The sequence below is a fragment of the Accipiter gentilis genome, chromosome 14 (genome assembly GCF_929443795.1).
Source record: "Accipiter gentilis chromosome 14, bAccGen1.1, whole genome shotgun sequence".
Classification (NCBI taxonomy): domain Eukaryota; kingdom Metazoa; phylum Chordata; class Aves; order Accipitriformes; family Accipitridae; genus Astur; species Astur gentilis.
The window spans coordinates 31,426,655-31,448,094 of NC_064893.1; the positions used below are offsets into that span (position 1 = coordinate 31,426,655).

Below are 21,440 nucleotides of genomic sequence, written 5' to 3' on the forward strand. Positions count from 1 at the left end.
CACCAGTCACTGGACTATCTACAAATTACAGGGAAACACTAAGATTAATATTCTCATTAGACCCCGTAATACAGCGTCCGTATAATGGGAACTTCATTGGTTCATGTTTACCAGAAAATAATGGTACTTATCAGGAGAGACCACTTCCTCCTTAACTGGAAGAGCAAATAATTTCAGATGAGTTTGCTTTATATTTCATACCCCTCCCTCTGTCCTTTGTACGCACGCACATTTAAGTGCCCATTATCTTCTCATTGATGCAAGGGGGTTATGTATGTAGCTACCATTAATGGTAATGAAAATGGCTCCTGTTAATCTCATGCACTGATAGTAAGATAATAGCCTACTTATTAAATACCAAGGCCCGACTAGGAGTTGCGCTGAAACGAGCAGCACATTGTCTCTGTGGGATTCATATGTAAATGCTAAAGCTTTGCTCTGTGTCTACAGCTGACGATTAAAAAGAAATTAGGGATAGCATAAACCGCTCTCCGGGCCTTGGAGCAACCCGCCGCCTCAGCTGCAACACCCCCCCCCCCCCCCCCCCTTCAGCTCACAGAAATAACTGACTGAAAAAGATCCCATAATGCGATATATTTCACTTTTAGGGCAACCTCCCCTCAGAACACCACCACCCAGCGTTGTTTTTGTGTGTTTTTTTTTTTTTTTTTTCCCCAGTGTTGAACTAAACTGAGCGGTGGGGCATGCCAAAGTTCCCCGTAAAGCTTTATTTCGGTTTTAGCTTGCTTGAAACAAATCCCTTTCTTCACCGAAGTTTGAGAAGACACTATTTTGACTGTTTAGACCCTGAATAACTTCAGATTTCTCTCATGGAAAGGGGGGTCGGGAGGCCCCGACCCCCAGGCCGGGCCTTCGCGGGTTAAGGCGGATACCCACAATGCTTTGCGGCCCTGCAACGTCGCCGGCCGCGGTGGGGAGCAGCGACTGCGCCGTGAGGCGCCGGGCGGGACCGGGACCGGCGGTGCGTTACCGGGCCCCTTCCTCGGGTTGCTGCCCGTTATTTCTCGGAGAGATTCGGCCCTGAGCTTTTTCAGCCGTAGCTCCGTGCCTCAGCGTCCGGCCCGCTTGGGCCCGGCTCCGCGGGCTGTCACACAGGACGGTCCCTGGGGGAAGGCAGGAGGTGGTAGTGCCAGGCTGGCGAGGCTGGGAGGAGGCCTGAACCTCTCCTCACGACCGCCTTTCCTTCCCTGCTCTTCTATCTTTTTTTTTTTTTTTTCTTCTTTTCCTAGAAAGGAGAGGCCGGTGTGCTCGCCGGGAATCTGGCCATGTTCTGAAGGAGGCCTCCAGGACTCAGCTTGGATCCAGATATCGCAGGTGTGCGTGAAGAAATTGCCCTGCTCGCGTCCCCTGTGAAGCTCTTGGTAAGGCGGCTGCGCTTCCGAGTACGCAAACCTGCACGACTTTAAAAGTATGCAACAGTCTCTGGTATAGAAGTGAAAGTCAACCCTGCCTGCTCCGTGGAGATGGGTGGCAGCTTTTGGTTCAAAGCGTTTCTTCAGCTGACGAGGCATCTGTGGCCTTTTTGCCCTGGTGGGACCCATAGGGAAGTTTCAGGACCGTGAAGTCATGCAGACCACGTCACCCGCTTAATCTTTGTATACTGAATTGCAAAGCTCTGTGCAGGTTGGCTGTGTGAATTTGCTGCTACATCAGAGGAGCAAAGTCCTATTATAGCTCATTTCCACTTAAAAGTGTCTAGTGCCACTTCTGCCTTTTTGCTTGCTTTTAGCAAGCTAAAGATTCCTAATGTGGAAACTCATATGCTGCATGTGTAGTTTTCGCTCTGGAAACAGATTGTTTGGGAAATAAGGGTGCGAGATTGGTCTGTGTGAAGCTGTCTATTTCCACCTTGGACCGCTTAGTCCAAAATATTTATATTCATCAATGAAAACTTACTCCTAAACTAAACATTTTCTTTACTGCTCATGTCCATTTACATCAGAGCAAAACAATACCTATTTGTTTAAGGTGGCTGCACAGTTGTTACTTTAGTATTTACTCCTGAAACTTAAACAGCACAATGGCTGTGTGCCCAGTCAGCTAGTAGGGCTCAGCTTTTAGGTGGTAAACAATGATAATTTGATCACTTACAACTTTGTGGGCAAATACAGTTGAAAATAGACTAGGCACCTCTAAAGATGTTACCTACTAGGAAACTTAGAGCGTGACTCTTTTTCCTTGTCCCCCTTTCCTTCATTTCTAAATGCTTTGCTGGAGGAGAGAAAGGTGAGAAGCTGGTGGCCTTAGTTTCTTGCCTCCTTTTCTTGGATGATGCTGTACGGATGAAGCTCTGCCTTCCCACTAGACAGACGTGGTGATTTGTTCAGGGAACTTGGTGCTTCTGCAGTGGGCATGTATTCAGATTGCAGTTGACCAAAGTCTGTCTTTTAAAAAGTTTTTATCAAAAAACCAGTTATGGCAGACCCAAAGGCAATTGCTTCCTCTGTCAGCTTGGAGTTGGAGATCTGAAACTCATGCTGTATGTAAATGATGTGGATATTGGCTGTTGTAGGATGTATGTCTCATTCTGCTCTATAGAGCATTCCTGGCATATGCAGAATTGAAGTGGGAAAAGGCTTTCTTGTTCAGCTCTAGCAATGATCATTTGCCATTGAGGCTGGAAGGCCTTTGCTCTGGAAGGCCTGCCTCTGTTTGTTATTCTGAAGGAAACCCTGGGAAAAAGGAGGAAAAAATGTTAAAGGAAGGATAGCGGTAAGGGGGGACGAGAGGCCAGCCAAAGAGCGGGACCTTGTAACTTGTCGGTAATGTACAAGGAGTCGCTGGGGAAATACTTGGCATGCAAAGAGAATATAACAAAAATGGCAAAGAGGAGGGCCCAAAGTATGCACAATTGTCTGCCTGGCTATTACTGCTAAGTTATTTACTTTATTTCTGTACTGCAGAGGAAGAATTTTCCCTTCTCATGTCAGTGACAAATAGTGGAATTGAAGATGTGGACTTTGATTCATGTAAATGTGTTTATGGCCTCTGTTTAGGACATGAACAAACTTATTTTATGTGTAGCGCTACCTCCCTCCTCACATGCATATGAGTAAGTTATTTAAAATTTAATGTTGTTACTGGAATGCTATTGGAGAAAGTATGTTTCATTATACAAGGGTTGTTTGCCACACTTCTGTTTCCCTTTTCTGAAAGTTACACAATTTCCATTTGACAATTGGTAAGAATAATTCTGTTCAGTTTTAATTTGATGCAGGCTGACTGGAAGATCTTACTGTTGTTTACAGTAACCTTTCCAGTCTAAACCACTTTTTTTTCCACAACTTACCTGTTTTGTCTAATACAAATTTAAGATCGAAAGGTAGCATATTCTAAACGTCAGTGAAAACACTTCCTTAATTTACACAGAATTATGTATTTGTCAACAAGATGTTTACAAAGGAGTAAGTGCTTTAGAGAAAAGGCATTGAGTTCTGCCACGTATGACTTCTGCTTTTGACAGTGATAATACGTAGGTACAATGCTGAGCTAATTTCTTTCTGAATCATGTTGTCTTAGCTGGTGGTGTGTATCATTGTATTTATTGTACCACTGTGGTTGCAGTTCACAGGAAGGCTGTTCCGCTTTAGAGATGTCTAAGAAACTGATGTTGTCACATTCACACAAATCTAATGTTTTCTTACCTGTAGCATTTTTCTTTTTAAAATAGCCTTGCTTTTCTAATTAAAGGTATGTTCTCGCTCCATTTCCTACTGGGTTGCGGCAATTTTATGTAATGCTTAATCATTTACCTTCTAAAATTATTGCAAGATTGTTAATCCTACTGATGATCTAAGGATTGATGACTGTTAAGTCAAATAGCACAGTGAACAAGTGTCAAAGACTTGAATAAAGGTGTTTCTGCCTCTCAGACCAGTATTTGATGAAAACACTGGCCTTCTATTTTTTGGTTCGTATCTTGACTAACCAATAAGCTTGACATTTAGTAGTTGGTGCAGTTTCTAGTCAGCCTGGTGACTTCTTTGCTTTTTATTACGTGTTACAAGTTTGTTTTCTGGAGTAGAAACGAAAGGATGGACTGGAAGTAAAAAGGAAGAAGAAATGTTATTTATTTAAAGTTAATTAAAATATTGTACTACCAAATTAGTTGGAAATGTGAATTCATTTTTTATCTAAATTGCAGTCTTATGCTGCACCCTACACTGTATTTCTTTTAATCATGAGTGGTTTGTGTCCTTTCAGTTTTTCCAGGTTGTGTGCTCTGTGTGAGTCACATATTTTTCTTAATGGGAATTTTATCTGTAGCTTGACACTGCTCCCTGCTGCTGCATTACATGCTTCATAAAAATTAGAGTAAGATGATGTGGTCTGCCAGTGAGACATGACTGTTGGAATTAGAACTCTATTTTGTGTAGAAGTTCCCAATAATTGCCGCCGTTGCTTAGAATTCAATTGATAAGCAAACTCAATATTTCTGGAAAATAATTATTTTTTGTATTTTCTAGTAAAGTGCTCTTTTAGCAAAGTGTTCAGCACTCTTAAGTGTAACAGTTTCTGCTATTTTTTGCTTAGGTTTATTTAGTTGTATGCAAGAGAGCCTGTGTAATCGTGCATGATTATTAAGTGCTTTCAGAAAGGGTAGTGGATGGGTCTGGGACCAGCATCAAGTAAGAGTCTGTTTTGATATAACATATGCCATAGAAGAGTTCCCATGTTTATCACCCCTCTCCCCCTTTTCAGCTATGGCTGAATTATACCTTTCCAATGAACGAATGAAGATGACTAAATCCCTCAAAACGTGCAAAGTAAATGGAAAAGTAAGGTTGTGGGTTTTACGGTGTTTTGTTTTGTTTGTTGTTTCCCCTGGGATTGGTTGTGATTCAGTGGTTTAGACTGCAAGCTCTTTTTCATAGAGATGTGCTTGTAAGGTACTGAACATCTTACCAATATCAAATCCTTGAATGTGACTTAGTTGTTTCTTTTTCTTTTTCTCCTTTTGTAGAATCATGGCAAGTCCAAGAACAAGGAAAGTTCTCAAGGAAGTCAGAGCACAAGATGAGAACAATGTGAGAAAAATTATAATCTTCTTTAGATTAGTTTTGTAGAATTGAAGTCTCTTTTTACCTACTCCAGATGTATGTTGTGGTCTACTACAGCTATCATCTTTATAGCACTAGTATGGTTAACTAATGGTAACATATAAATTTGAATATCTCATATTTGTGTTAGTTCTAGTAACTTTTATTCATGTATGTATTATGATACATTGATACATATTTGGCACAAGTTTTTCAGAAGTTCTAGTAATGCTCTAACCCCTGGAGTCTCTTGAATAAGTGATGTCTTGGGTACAGCTTAATTAAAATGGTCTATTTCAAGTAGTTTGATTATACGCTACCTTAAATGTGATAGCCCATGGACAGCTTCAGTTTTATTTATATCAGTCCATTAAACCTTGAATGGTAATTCCGATCATAAGAACTTAAGTTGTTGCACTGTATGAGCAATAAAGCTATTTTTAAAAAAAACCTCTGTTTAGATCTATCATTTACTGCCAAACTGTAGTATGACTGAATAAATGTTCCGAACTTTATATGTTGCATATTTATTTTGCCAAGCAAACCTCAAGAATTCAGTTTGGTTACTCTCCTCCTTCAAGACAATATGGAAATGAAATCAAGTTGAATTCTTTGCTTGTTAGTTTCAATTTGCTCATCTGTATTTCCTTGCTGGTTTTTGGTAGTCGGTACAGTAATTTTTATAATCCAAGTCAGGCAAGTTAATGAGTATTTCTTTCCACACAGCATAAATAAATATTTGAAGGAAGCTTATGCTGTCAGGGAAGGTGTTGCCAAACACTAGGAACTCTCCCTTCTGAAATTATTTTATGCCTGTAATGTTCTCATGATTTGACTTTTTGAGCTGTACTGTGAATACTTCATGTGGACAAGTGATGGCTGAGTGTTACCGATAATTGTTTTTCTCTCACAGGTCTGTTTTGAATGTGGTGCATTTAACCCCCAGTGGGTGAGTGTGACATATGGAATTTGGATCTGTCTTGAGTGCTCAGGAAAACACCGAGGCTTGGGAGTTCACCTCAGGTCAGCCTTTCAAGCAGACGATGGACTGAGTTGGGTTACCTCAGGGTGCATTATGGCTGTGAACAGAATGTATTGTTTCAGAAGAGTATAGAATGTCTCGATTCCAACATTTCACTGGTAGTTTTGCTTCATGCTCTTCTGCAAAGTGAGCTTTACTCTCTGTGCCTTGTCTGTAGTTAGTTGGGGCATGTGCTGCATCAGTGACGCTATGTTATGCTGACTTCTAGAAAGCAATGTCTCTAGCTACACCTTGAGGTTTTGCAGTGGTGTTTGGTGATACTGTGCTAGTCCTTATACTCTGTTCTTTTAATCTTGTATAATCTTTATCAATTAAAACTGAAGTAGTGCTAGAGCAGCTTGAGAGTTGAGCAAAAAAAAGTCACAGTATGCTTACAGAATGCTTCTGTAGTGTATGCAAATGTATAGAACAGTTCTGTTCAGGAGATTTTAATGTTTTTTTTGTAATGATAGTTTTTGTTTTTTTCAAGAAGCATACTCGACTGAGATGGGAGTCTATGGAATAAGAACTGTTATGTGTTCTGGAGACTCACAGTGTGTGTACATATAACAGGGTCAGAGCATGGGGTAGTTAACTCAAATGAGAAAGGGAGAGAAAGTCTAGGAGGGAAATCACCAAAGCAAGGAGGCCATTCAGAAGTACGTGCTCTGCTTTTCAAGGTGTGTTTCGAAGCTCATTAGTGAGTAGAAATTGCATAGGAAATGAGAGTTTGGAACTATTTCGTTTGTTACATGAAAGAAAAAATGCAATTACTGAGATGAGGATGTGATAAAGGGTATTTCTTTAGGGACAAAAAGAAAGAAATTGGTCAAGATACAAGTTTTAAAGAGCCTTCTTGAGGGTGATGTCTCACTTCCTTCCCCCCCACACCCCCCCATGACCTTGTATTTAACAACAGGGCACTGCTTGGGTTTTCTGTGTTTTTGTTTTGTGGGGTTTGGTTTGTTTGGGTTTTTTTATAATATAGTTTAATGAGCAGTAGCAAGAATTCATGGCTCAAAGCAGAGTTGAGATGCCAGCTGCAGTCGTAAATGCCCTGGGATGAGGTCACGTTATAGGCTAGGCTGTTTTAAACTGTTGAGCTGTCAGTAACTGATGGTCGTTATGAGAAGAAGCATGGCGTATTTCAGGAGCTGTCCTCGCAGGTCATTTAAGTGTAACTGTGCAAATAGACAGGAAAAGAAAATTGCAGACTAAAGAAGTATGGGAAAAGTTTGTTTTATGTAGTTGATTAGGTTAATTTCTGGACTTGAAGGAAGTTGCTTTTTCTATCACTTGTCTTCTGTTGACTGTCTCTTAAGTGCCAATAAATGGCATTATTTTAGCTTATTTTAGTGAGGATTTGACCACCTTCTTATGATGATCTATCTTTCATACTTGGAGACTGTTCTTTAACATGTTTATACTCCCAGCTGTTGAGATAGGTTGTGATAAGCCGTGGAGTTTTTTTGTCCCTGCTGATATAGCAGGAAATTATAACAATCTGTGATTTTTATTTTAATTTTTTAAAAAAAACTTCTTTTCAGTTTTGTACGTTCTGTAACCATGGACAAATGGAAGGATATTGAACTTGAGAAAATGAAGGCTGGAGGTAATAGCAAATTTCGAGAGTTCTTGGAGTCTCAAGATGACTATGATCCCTGCTGGTCAATGCAAGAGAAGTACAACAGCAAAGCTGCAGCTCTTTTTAGAGATCAGGTAAGTTCAATTGTGTGTGTGTCCTCATCCCCTGCTATCTGAAAATATCAAAGTACTTTGTAAGCACTTGTTTTTGAAGGGGGGAAGGAAAAGTAGCAACCTTTTGAACCTCTGCAAGGGTTCTTGAAAGGCATAAGTCTTAGTGCTTCTTCCCAACTCTTGCAAGCATTTTCTTTAGAAGCTTTCTTTTCTGCATTTAGCTGAGGTGGCTCAGATTTTCACTGCTGCAATTTGTCGCAACTAGTTAGTCAGCGGAGCTGTCCCAATCCACAGTAGACAGCTTACTACTTCAGCACTCCAGTTTTATCTGAAGTGGTTGTTGATAAATCTGTTGTGTATGTAGTAACAAAATGGTAAATTAATTTGCCAAATGAATGAACAAATAAATAAGTAATTGTAATGGCGTTATCATTTCGTGGAGGTTTGGAATTTCCAAAAATGAAATGACAAACAACTTGAACTTGTGAGCTTAGAGATTTACAAGGATACTGTATTTTTATGCTGACCCTACCATGGAAGTGGTAAGAGGGTATGTTCTGTGCTCACTGGGATATCCATGCAGCTTTGAAGTTTGTTGTATGTGTTGTCTCTCTGCATTTTTGTAAGTTGCTGGGAATAGGAGGCAGTTGGCTAAAGTGGAATATCTTGACAAAAGCAAAGAATTCGTAAGTTCTGTGCTGTAGGCCTTTTGGTATGTGAAATGGGAAACTATGGAGTTTCTGTGGCAAGGCCTTTGGAAATTTTATATTAACTTGCTGAAGTTATGACTTGGATTGGAGGAGCTGTATGGAGTGAAGAGATGAAGTTCAGGCCTTTTGTTTGAAGGAGGCAGAGAGAACATTTAAATTCTATGTATGTGTTTTAGCCACCCTATGCTAGAAATAAATCCACCTCTTTCTTCTCCATTATTCTGTGATTAGTGCTTACATCTCTTTATTAATCTAGTCTTTCCTTTGCAAACCAAATTTGCCTGTTTGGAAGAAGTTGCTTAAAATCAGTTGCCTGAAATAAAACCAGTGTTCAGTTCAACATTACTAGCCTGAGATTCAGAAAAAAATCAGTTTCTTGTGAAAACACAAATTAATTGGTCTATGTAGCTGGCAGCAAATTGGAAAAATGACTAGTCCTCACTTTACAGGACCAGCGTATAACTTGTTTGAAAACTTTGATCTAGCATTGTTGATTATTTTCTTGTCTCTTCTAGGTAGCTACAGTAGCTGAAGGCAAGGAGTGGTCCATTGAAACTTCTCCTGCCAGGAACTGGACCCCACCTCAGCCTAAAATGTCTCTCTCTTCCACTCATCGGTACGTATTCTTGTTATCTAATGCTGTTATAGCTACAGCAGGATCAAAACCTGATGTTTGAATGCCTGCTGGTTCTATTCTGTTGATGGTGTTGTCTGAACTAGCATTTCTTTTGCTGAAGTTAAGGAAAATGAGGTAGCAGGGCTTTAATTTCTGTAGTAATTCCCACCTCCTTCACCTGAACCTTAAACCATGGCAGAGACAAGTCAGCAAGAGCAGAGGACAAGCCATGCTGTTTTTATCTTGACTTGTAATTCACCTGAGACTAGTCATTGTGTCAGTCACACATAGTGTGTCACAGCCTTACCTTAACTGCAGTGCCGTTCCAGTTTGTGACTGAATGCCAGGGAAGAAGAAACAGGCTGCTTCTTTATGTTGCCAGTTACTAAGGGGAGCATCAAAGCCGGACCGCAGCACTTTTGTTTTTCTGCTTTTGCATGTAGTGTTTGTTATTCTTTGCACTGAAGAATTGAGTTAACTGAAAAAGCAGTTGTAAATCAGGCGAACAAGTGCTTCATGCCTGACCATCATTCAGCAAGTTCAGGGGCTAGCTGTAGTCTTAAGTAGCATTGTCTGTGTCTGGGTCTACTCTTGCTTTATTCATTCAATACTCCAGTGGCTTTTAGTGGTTGCATTAGAGTTCCCTACTTGATAGACGAAAGAAATAATCAATTTTGCACCTGTATTATGATGATATATGTCAAGCTGCACTGCTGAGCTAGTGGTTTTTGCTGCCTGCAGTTTGATTTGTAAATCTTTCATTTCAGTAGTTCTGCTGGACAATCTCAGACTGCAACTGCCTCTTCTGACAAGGCGTTTGAAGACTGGTTAAATGATGATGTCAACTCTTACCAAGGGTAATGCAATATTTATTAACTTTTCGAGTGCCTGGCTTTCTAGCATAACAAAAACTTGGATGTTATACTACAGCTACACAGCTGTGGTCCTGATTCATTAGTTAACAGTTAACGCTTGTTTACTATTAAAAATATGTTTATAACATATGATAAAGAATAAGATGAAGGAAAGTGCCTCTTAATGCATTTGTGTAACAAAAATGTTTGAATAGCACTGAAGAAAGAGGTTGTAATTCAAAAAGTTACTGTGCTGGGCTCCAAACTGGGGACTTTTACTTGTGTATAGTATCTTATAGTGATTTGAGTTGAACGGGGTTATTTATAAAGCTAACACTATTTTCTTCTTTCTTTCCTTTTCTTGTTTTCATGTATCACTTTATTAGGATTTACTCAGACTTCTTATATCAGTGATCTATTAAGCCTGGAGAATCATTAAGACTGCATTAGCTTGCGCAGGGGACACATTAATTTGCAAGGACTCCCCAGTGGAGCCTTGTTGGTATTATGCCTTTATGAAGTGAGGGGGTTTGTATTTTGGGTGCTAGGTGCTTTAGGACTTTTTTCCAGGTGTACTTTGAAGATTGTTTAACAAATTATCATTCTTCCATGCTTTTCAGTTTTTGTTTAATGGTTTTAATGATGGCATGCTAATACAGATACTGTTCATTCATCTTCTTATGGTAGTGGCCAAGAGAATCGCTACGTGGGGTTTGGAAACACAGTAAACCCTCCAAAAAAAGAGGATGACTTCCTGAATAATGCTATGTCTTCATTGTACTCGGTAAGGAATTGCTTGAAGCTTTCTGTGACCTGAATTACTATTTTCTTCTATTTTATCCCATTATGGGAGAATATAAATGGAGAAGAGAAACTAAAGGCTGCAGGTAGCTACAGAGAGATGTAGAATATTGGTTGTATTCTCAGAGTGAAGAAGATACCAGTGGACTTTAAAAGGCAAAATGAAGGGAGAAACTTGAGCAAAACTTAGGAATTATATCTGGTATCAGTTTATAGAAATAAGAAAATTAGGATATAGCAATGGATTAAGAATTATTACTCAACAGGGCTTGCAGGGGCCGGGGGGGGGGGGGGTGTAATTACCTGTTGGGAATAGCAGTTAGGCTGGTAATACTCTAAATAGCTTAACCATATTGGGTACGTTCAGCGGAAAACAACTGAAATGTGTATGTACATGGGTGCCAGAAGCCCTGAGTAGTGATGAAAACATTTGAAATACTTGTGACAGGGTGTGAAGAGATAACAGCATATGGTTGAACAGTTGTCATGATTAAAGTAGAGATAGTGAAAGATGCATTGTTGAAGGAAAATGGGATTACAGTTGGAGGCAGTCAGAGACATACTGGTGCTTTGATAGGCTGCAAAGTAACAGTGCTGAACAATATTTGGGATTTGGAGTCACTTTGATATACAGTAAGGTTTTCTACCAGGGTTAGTGGCCAGTAGTTTTCTGTAGAGCCTCATCAGTCTAAATATCCACACGAGGTTCCATTGTTTGTTTTTTTTGTTGGTTTTTTTCCTTAAATAATTTCACTAGAACATAATAAAAAAAAGCTAATGCCTGAGCCTTTGAACAGTATTCCAGGTGATCCCACAGTGCGCTTAGTATACGTCTGATGATATTTTCTAGGTATGTCATAGATTGTAGGCCAGAGAGTTCAGGTTAGAAACCACATCTATGATGTATTGCAGATATGCTAAGATAGCAAAGGAGAGATGACACTGTGTTGTCCAAGTTACTGTCAACCATTATTTGAATACATGATCCCATTGAAACTTATGATTAAAATGCCCCCTTGTGACCACAGATACATACTACAGTGCAATTTTAAGTTGTTTATAGTGAGACTGAATATTTGCATGCATATTCATCCTGGTGAGGAAACCAATTTTCCTTCCACTGTGTATGATTGGGTTTTTTCTACACATGCTACATTTATGTATATACATTATTTTCTGCTGTTGCATAGAAGGAGCATTTTCTGAGAACTCACACCGACTATGCTATCCAACTTGATCTTTAAGGAACAGATGTAATGGCAGTTTAAGTGTTGTCTTGAGTCACTTGAGACTCTGCTTAACCTAAAACCACAAGACGTGTCACTTTGCCTTTTTTGCAGCTGGTGACATAATCATCTTTCAGTGTTTCAGCATGGGACAAGAAGGGTAATTAACGAAGAGAGTTCAAAAGGATAGGCAAAAAACTTTTTGCTGCTTTTTTTTAAAAGATGTTTCCTCAACCTGAATATGTGGTGTAGTCAATTAAGTAGAAGGGGTAATGAGAAAAAGATTTTACCATTCATGGCCTTTGTATGGAAATCTACCCAAAAGGTAACATGTTACCAAAACATCCACGCTTTAAACAGAATATCTACCCTTTGATGGAAATCAAATTGATAAAAGGCAGTGGTAGTCAAGGATATTAACCTTGCATTCGTAGCACTGTGTTTACAAGATTCTGTAGCACAGCTTAAAATTAGGGGGTGATGATCTGCAAAGAAAAAAAAGACTTCTATCTGTTTCTTCATTCGTTATTATACGCAAGGAGAACCACAGACATGTTAAAGTTTGTTTCTGGTTTTTATCCATTCAAATATGCTGGGGTTTTTCCCTATTTGTTTTACTTGTTTGGGCAGATGCTGGATGAATGAGTTACTTACAAGAACTGAAATCTGAACAGTTGTGAAGTGATTTTTAATGATTTTGGTAAAAAATAAAATAAAATAATTAATCATTAGAATCACTCTCCCACTCCACTTTCTTTTAGCTGGTTTCTTAATGAGTGTCTGACAATCAGTAGTTAGAAGAAATCTTTTCTGATTCGTTACAGAAAAGTCTTTTAAGAAATGGCCAGTGGTTTTCAGATCTTCCAAGAACCAATAAGGCAAAATAAAGCTTTGTTTCTTTTGTTTTTAAAGATAAATTTTGCAGGAAAGAAGCAGGTTGAAGCTTTATTATGAAACAAAAAAATGCTGAATGGGCATTTTATGAATTGCTGCCTCATGTTTTTGAGCACTGATTCTTGTTTGCTCTTCAGCTTTTTCCAGGCATACATTTTAGCTGCTCATTGATTTTTATTTTATTTTTTTTTTTAATTTGGGTTGGGTTTTTTTCCCCATTCTATGCTCGTTTGCTGACAAACCAATCTCTGTTTACTAAGGTTTTAATGTCTTTTTTTTGTTCTCTAACTTTTCTTGGGGGGGAGGGGGTGGGGAGGATTTTTTTTGCACGTAGCCATTTTTAGTAGAATAACATCTGAAGCACCGAGCTTTGTTCAAATTGCAGCTGTTTTGACATAAATAATGGAAGTTCATTGCTATATTACAGTTAAGTGAGAGACTATAATTTTTTGCTCTTACTAGTGTGTAGTTCTTATAACTACAGGACGAGCTGTACTGGCGAGCATTTTGACTTAATTGAACGTGTGATACTGTACACTTGGTTATTCACTATTATTATTCACATAGCTTATGACATTCTCACTTTCTTTAAAGGGATGGAGCAGTTTCACAACTGGAGCAAGCAAAATTGCCTCAGCTGCTAAAGAGGGTGTAAGTAACCAAAATGTATTTCAGTGTAATTCTTGTAAACTCAGAGAATCTGTTAGTGTTCTAATAGTGGTGTATCTTTAAAAGTATTACCAAGACAAACTAAATCCTGCTCTTTGTGTATCTTTGCCTATGGCATGTAAAATAGATCCATATTGAATGCAGATCTCTGTCTTAACCATTTCTCCCATTTCTGAATGGACATTTTTGTAAATTTGTCCACCAGATGTAAGCATCAAGAAGGAACTCAACAAAAATTTTTGTTATAAAGCAGAAATTTTGGTCTATGCCAAGTAAGGCCAAATTGCATTCTTCAGCAGGAATTTAATACCAAGTTACAAACTGCTGATGGTTTTATATTTTTTCCTTCCTTTGACTTCTCTCTAACTACAGCATTTTTGTCAATTTAAATAGAAAGCTTGTTGGGCAGAGGTTGTGCCCAGAGGGACGCTTTGGGAAAAACTGAGGCATGATCTTCATGTTCTGCAAATTCATGCACTTACATGACAATCATTCAACTAACTGTAGACTAAAACCAGACAAAATAAAAATTTACTACGTTTTACATAGATGATGGTGGAAAGTGATTAAATATTTTTGTGAAAATAATGCATTACAACTTTTCTCAGTTCTGGTTAGTATTCTTCCAAACTTTTATGAGCAACAATTATCTCTTAAGTTTAAACAGTTTAAGAGCGTAACAGTTCTCTTACTTCAGGTGACGTTATGAGAGACAAAAGTATTGACACTAATCCGCATTGGCCTACCAAGGTCTAGCCTATATTGAAGTCACTTTCTTCCCCCTGTTGTGAGTTGAGAAAGACCGATGCTTCCTCAGAGCAATCTGGATTGCCAGAGGTGGCGATATGGACGTTCTCAGTTCACTATGAACTTCTGGCAAAGGTCCATTCATCTTGGAGAAGATCATGTGGCATTTCTAAATCTGTGTATTTAAAAATCAAAGGTTTTATTCCTAGTAAACTTGAATGTATTTGCTTCTTTTCACAGGCTACCAGATTTGGATCTCAAGCAAGTCAAAAGGTGGTTATAGATTTAGCTCTGTCTTATTGACTATAATTGGCTTTAAATGTCACGTATTGGCCTGCACCAATTCATTTATACGTGATTATCAACAGACCATTGTGTTTTTCCTTCATAGTGCACAGTATTTTTAGGTTCTAGCTTTTATTTCCATGGGAATTGCAATCAATGCAGTGATCAAATTAAGCAAGAAATAAAGTGATACTCTGCTGCGTATAACTGTTGGGTGTATTGGAGAGGCAGTAGAATTAAATGCTTTAATTCATGCATGCTTGCAAACTTAAAATACCCTTATTTTATTTCTGTGAACCTTAAATGTGGTCTATCTTGAAGTAGTTTTCCTGGGATAAAATATAATGCAAGCCATCTTTCCATCGCTAAAGCCTAATAAGATACTACAAATGTGAACTGCTTAATATTGTTATTAAATTAACTTGCTTGTGTGTATTTAAAAAAGTAGCAATTACAAAAGCATTTCCTCTTTCAAACTAGGGTTAAAAGAGAGATAGTCAGACGTGAATTACCCAGAGCTCTGACATCAGCAAGATCTGTTTGCATGGAAAAGTTTTAAATTCAAATGTGAAAATGTGTAAAAGAATAGGATTCTTAATGTGCCAGAGTTCTGAGTGAGAGAGGGCTTACATATATTAATATATGGTATAGGGAGTTTTACTTTGACTTATAACTCTTCTTCTATGTATAGCATTACCCTGGCATGCTTTCTGATATGGGTAGGGTGCTATTGCTCAAAAAAAAATGCTGAACTGCAGGTGTTGATGTTCAGACAGATGTATGCAGTAGGATATTAATACTCCAAATAGCAAACCAAACTTGTGCATGTTTTGCAACAAAAATGTCTTGTCAAAGCACTCAAACTGATACTTAGAAGCTTTAAAGTATTTGCTGCTTGGCTTACCTAAGAAAAACTAAGTGTCCTACAAGTCTTCTTTCATCCCTTCTGGCAGTTTCCCTTTTAGAAAACTGTTCTTTCTTTTAGTATTAATACCAAATGTAAATATAATATTAAGTGTAAAAGCTCATCACATCTACTGACAAGGACCACAGTAACATGGTGCTCTAGAGTCTCAGTGGTGTTACTGAAGCTTAAATTTTGTTCCTGAAACATCTGAACTTTTGTTCTGTAGAACAGATTTAACATCTTTTTGACGTAATATGTTGTTTAAAAGTGCATTTGGTGTCCAGTGACCAAACGTATTCACTGTTTGTCTTGTCAGTAGATGTTAAAGTTGGAAAAGGTTCATGCTACTTAACTTGCCTGAAAAAATGCTGCCAATTTTTTGCTAAAAGCTGCTTCTACCTTCCTTGCTCTTTCTCTTTTGCTGTCTGGGTAAAGTTTTGGGGCTACAAGCAGCAGCCAGAGCCGGTAACACCCTCACATATATTCTTGTGCATGGACTCCTTGTCGCTGTTCGTGCTGAATATGTGCATTTGCTCTTGAGCTGTCTTTTCTTTTCTTGCCTTAAGTCAAATCTGTTTAGAATAATGTTGTGTGTTTCATATGGTAATGTTTCTTCAAACCTATTTAAAATAGGTGAAATTGGATAGAGATATCCAAACTCTGCACTCTCAGAAAACACACTGTACTTTTGTCCATGCTCTTCATAAATACAGGTGACTTCAGGATTTCTCTTTGCATGTCTGATCCAGGAATGCAGTATACCAAGAACTACCCTGGGGTGTTGTTTGAAGGCAGACTCTTTAATAAGTGCCCCATTATGTAGTGTTTATAATGGTGGTTAGGATGCTATCCTAAATTCAACAATAGTAAAGATGAAGAAGTGAATTCGGATGGAAACAAAATTGTACCCAAATCTTTCCGTACTTACAAAATTATGTGGTCGAATAAATGGGATAATATGAGAATTATACCTGATTCTAGCAATGACTTCACTTAGTATACCTGAACTGTTAGTCTTAGTGTATTACACTCTTTATTATAGAACATAAACCGTTTGCCAGGTTTAATAGACTCTAAAGGATTTTTTTAACAAATGAAAAATCCCCTTTCTTGTTTTTCTTAAGCACATCTTAGCCTCACTTCCACTGGAAACAAGCCTTATGTGACTTGCATTCACGTTTCTTACTAGGTGGAAATGGGGTTACCTTTTGCCTTTGTCTTCTCAAATAACTTTTGAACTGGTAAGGAGTAGAAGTATTAGAAATAATGGTGGTTGGGTAGAGAGAGTGGAGATCCTAGTAGCGCTGTGGCTAAGGGAAAAGCTTTTTAGACACCTGGGAATCTGTAGAGGGAAGATGCTCAAGGTGCTCCATCCCCAGGAAGAATATGAATGAAAGCTCACACCCTCACAAATGTTGGTGATAAGATATAAACCCTTAGGAAACGAAACTTCATTAGGCTCTGCTAATGTTTAGGATTAATGTTTGCCTCGCAAGCAAATTGGCCCTTTTGGATTAATTGGACTAATTCAGAAGGTAATCAGTATAATACAGCAATTCTGAAGAAAAGTGTAAATCAGTCAAAAGCTTATTATGGTACTAGGGAAAGGACTGATTTCAAATGAAACACTTGCAAACCCTGCTGGCTGTGTCAATATCATCTTATGAGAGTAATTTTGTGGCTTATACTGTGGGCTTACATTTTTGTAAGATGCCTCTGAAGTACAATGTCCTTGTACTTGTTCTGGATTGCAATAGATTTCTGAAGTTTATTGTTTTCTCTCCCTGTAAACCTGGAGCTGTAAAAAAGACTACAAAAATCTTCTGTCTCAGCTTTGCCTCTTGTGTATTGCTAGGAAACAATTGGGCTGTTATTAATAGATGGCAATTGCAGCACTACAAGACAGAAGAATTGGTGAAAAATTGGCCCAAAAGATCTAACTCTGCAAGTAATTCCTTTAGTAAGGAAAAATAAGGGTGGATGAGGTCAGTTCTTCCAAATACTCAGCTGCAGGCATTAGCAAGGAAGGGGCCCATCTTCTAGGCTATTGCTGGTTGAACCATTGCTTCTGCTTCCAGTGCAAGATCAGACTTTGCTTGGACTCTGGGCATCTCCAACAACCTATTGCCATGTGCATCTGTTTTTAATTTATTTTCTTTTAATGTTTTCTGCAGTGCTGTACTGCGTGTGCTTTTCAGCTCATTCTGCTTGTATGAATCAAAGCTTAAGGCTTCATGTGGTTTTGGAGATACTGCTGAGAAATTAGCCTGCAGGAGATGTTGGCTGTGTTTTTTGGTTTTTGTTTTTAAAAAGGAAAATATAACTGACTTTGTTTTTGTTTTGCTTTTAAATAGGCATCAGAGTTAGGTCAGACATTAAATGAAAATGTTCTCAAACCTGCACAGGAAAAGGTAACTTTGGAACTAGTAAATTACTTGCAGAACATGGTTATGCTGACTTAGGGAGTGATTGTTTCCTCCTGCCACAACTGCCCAGTTTGTCAGGGCGTCCTTCTGTTTTTTTATATACTAGCACAGTAGCAAAGGGGTAACATGAAATAATTCAAAGCTAGCATATTACCAAAGAAGGGTTAATGAGGGTAATTTCCATCCAGCAATCTTTCCCATGTCCGCAAGAGTCTGTATTCTTCCCCATTAGATACTGTTTTATACATTTCCTGCTTTCAATAATGGAAGATGGTACAAGATGAAAATGCACCCTAAATGGATATAAAAATCAGTTATAAAAAAAACCCCAAAACTATTAGTACTATCTTTGAGTGTTCAGTTCGTAGTATTTTACCCATCTGCCTGCCAGTATTGTTTTAATTCAGCTAAGCATCTTCAAGCAACTGTAGTTCATCTGCTGCCTCATTAGGGGCAGTAGAATTTGGGGCAAAGTATATGTTTAAGATGAATGGGGTCAGTTTATCAATAGAAGCAACATGTTCTTGCAGCCTTTATTTGGTATGTGTTCAGAGTATTCTAGTAGTCAGTTAAAATTCATACGCAAAGTGTGGTCTAAAGTAAAATTTTGATTAGCAGTTCTAGTTACTATGTCGTTTCTAGGAAACTAGTTTGAAGCAGATTTGCACCTTCCCTTTACAATTTTTAGTGACCATGTGGCTAATGGCACTTCCAACAGCAGCTGGAAGAAAGCACATGTGCTGACCTGAGTAAATACAGATAGTCACTAGTGGGCATATAAAAAAGCAAGGCAGTCCTCATAAGTGACTAGTGATCACTGATACTAGAAATTTTAGTCAAAGATTCTCCCTAGTGTCAAATGTTGCCTTCCTGTTTCATATGTTTTAAAAAAATGTACTTTTACATCTTTCCCATTTCGCGTGCATTTATTCTGTGCTTCTAGAATTTTGGATCAGCTCCAAAATTTTGATGAAGTCTTTTCTGAGAATGTGGTCCTCTACTTGCCTACGTACCTTTCCCAAAATATATTGGTTTTGATAAAGCAGACTAATTTTGCTCTTGCAAGAGAAGCAGTACCACCACTTTGGGATATGGATTAATTTTCAAATTGAAAAGAATTGTTTAATCACATTACAAATTAATTTGTCTTGCATTACCTTTATTAATTCAACATTCTTTACATAGCATTTCAAATCACAGGAGAAGACTCTAATTGGTTTCCTATTCCCTAGAATCATCCACAACTTATTTCGGAGTGCTTAGATGCATTATTTTCAGGGTTATTTTTAGGGTGCATTTCCTTGAGCTGATTTTTATTTTGTAGGACAATTTAATGAGGAATGTTGCATTCTATAATAAAAAAGGTCTATTTCCCTTGGGATGTTGTGCTGTTAGGTCTAAATAAATGTTACTAAATAAGTGTTACTTTCTGAATTAAGTGTTCAGTGATCACTGCCTAGCACATATATGGTTATATAAAGTCACTTGTTTTGGAGCAGCTGCCATTTATTAATTGGTGAAAGGCACTAATTGTATTCTGGTTGACCAAAGTTCAAAGCCTTTTCAATATTTAGATAAGCATGTATAAAAGATAGAGAATAAAATGGATCGGATAGGTTTCTAATCTCTCCAAATCAAATGTTGTAGTAAAATGTATTTATAAAATGTCACATTTGCGGATTTTTGTATTGGTGTTTTTATGCTCAGCATTAGTGTAATGATAACTTCCTCTAACTGTATGTATATCAGTAGAAAATTCCCACAAACTTTGAAAGACTGAGGTTTACTCCATTAGAGATCACTGGACTTTATATGTCATTTTCTTAACTTTGTTAGCTTTGACTTAAGTATATTTTGATTAACTTTCAGTTTTGTGGTTTTTTTGGTGGTTTTTTTTTTTTACACTTTTTGTTTTTATCTGTTAAGCACAAACAAACTTGTCTTAAAGTTTCAATAATACGTTGTTTTATGACTAATTACCAATACTTTGATTCACATAGGTGAAAGAGGGGAAAATATTTGAGGAGGTCACCATGGGGGTATCACAGTTGGCCAGCAAGGTATGAAGTGGCCTGCCTGCCTTTGAGGAGGCCAGACAGTAAGCCAGTCTCCATATTCTTATGAAGAGTTTGTAGTGAAACAGAATCACAATGCAGCTTTAGTCTCTGCTTGTGTTGAATACAGTAATTTTGAAAGTGCAATTTTCAGTATGCAGTGCTTCTGTTGAGGTGTTAAAAAGCTCTACAGGTATAATGATAGTCCTCCAATAGTTTCACTGAGGGCGTGATGTAGGGTTGCAAGATAGCCAGTGTCCCAAATACAAAAAGAAAATATCTGCTGGAGAATATGGAGACAGCTTGCATTACATTTGTATGGTTAAACTTACTAATGTTCTGTACCTTTTTTCTTTGTCATCTTTTGCTATCATGGCTTGGTAATGTGGTAAGTTTTGCCTACAACTGCTAAGTACAGAAGTCCTGCACGATATAGTACCTATTTTGATAACTTGTATGGTGTTACCTAGGAGGGTCTGTCTTTCCAGCCCTGTGAAAATCAGCTCTGGAAGCTCTATCATGTACCAGCTTAGTGCCTTAAATCTTGGGAATATTTGAATAAAATAAGTGATGTTACCTGTTCTGTTTGGAGCCTAGCAACTTTAAGTCTGAATTCTGGGATTCATCCTCTGTATCTGTGACTTAGAGTAGTAACTTCCATGGGGTCACTTCAGAATTTGTGTTTTCAATCCAATGCCAGTTCAATATAATAACCCTCAAAGGATTCTCCTAGCAGTAATGTTTGTTCTAGAACTCAACTTTTGGCCTGTTATACATCGGCAGTGAAATAATACTACTGAAACAGGGTGGAAGTAGTTTTGTAGAACAGTAGAAATGTAAATACTAGTTACATGAATCATAACATCAAAACGTTAGTGCTCTCATTAAGTTTAATTTTATGTAAGGAGTAATTCCAGCATTTTTGTCAAGGAAGTCTAGGGGAGAATTCAAAAGCGGTTATTGACAATGATGGCTGAAAAAGCTGAACTCAGCCTACTTTTCACATCTTCCAGCAGCACAATGCTGTCAAATGTTTGAATGTATTTTCTTTACATTAACCATGTAACTGCCCGTCAAAAATATTAGTAAGTTATGAGAGAAATTTTTCTGATGAAATGTGTTCTCTTTATCTGAACAAGTGGAGGAATGTGTTGTGGCTCCTGCTGTTGGACTTGGAAGAAGTGTTGGTTCAGTCTGGATGAATGGAGTGTCTTTTTTTTTCTGTAGGTTCAGGGAGTTGGAAGTAAGGGATGGCGAGACGTCACCACTTTTTTTTCTGGCAAACCAGATGATAATTCTGAAAGGTATTTTTTTGTTATTACTTTCTGTGTCTCTCTAAAGACAAAACTTTATGTCCTGTATGTCCTCTGCAGTGTAGTGGTAGCAGGTAATTTTTAAATATGAAGAAATTAATCTGTCTTTGCTAGTAATCCTCCTATATGTAATATGGAAGAATTTCAGTCTAACTGTTT

At 38.1% G+C, this 21,440-nt stretch overlaps 1 protein-coding gene across 10 annotated transcripts in view; it reads left to right on the forward strand.

Moving 5' to 3' along the window:
* The first annotated feature begins 912 nt into the window (after window positions 1-912).
* ARFGAP1 (ADP ribosylation factor GTPase activating protein 1) overlaps window positions 913-21,440 on the forward strand; it is a 30,608-nt gene continuing 10,080 nt past the window's right edge. Inside the window, exons 1-14 of one of the 10 annotated variants that reach the window (XM_049817329.1) lie at window positions 913-982; window positions 1,251-1,382; window positions 4,985-5,048; window positions 5,974-6,083; window positions 7,629-7,800; window positions 9,005-9,105; window positions 9,873-9,962; window positions 10,647-10,743; window positions 13,475-13,531; window positions 14,537-14,569; window positions 15,924-15,953; window positions 17,843-17,899; window positions 19,915-19,974; window positions 21,196-21,272. In XM_049817329.1, the coding sequence (XP_049673286.1) occupies window positions 4,989-5,048; window positions 5,974-6,083; window positions 7,629-7,800; window positions 9,005-9,105; window positions 9,873-9,962; window positions 10,647-10,743; window positions 13,475-13,531; window positions 14,537-14,569; window positions 15,924-15,953; window positions 17,843-17,899; window positions 19,915-19,974; window positions 21,196-21,272 (944 nt within the window). In that variant the 5' untranslated portion in view covers window positions 913-982; window positions 1,251-1,382; window positions 4,985-4,988. The other 9 variants (XM_049817331.1, XM_049817334.1, XM_049817333.1 and 6 more) reach the window with 9 other exon arrangements.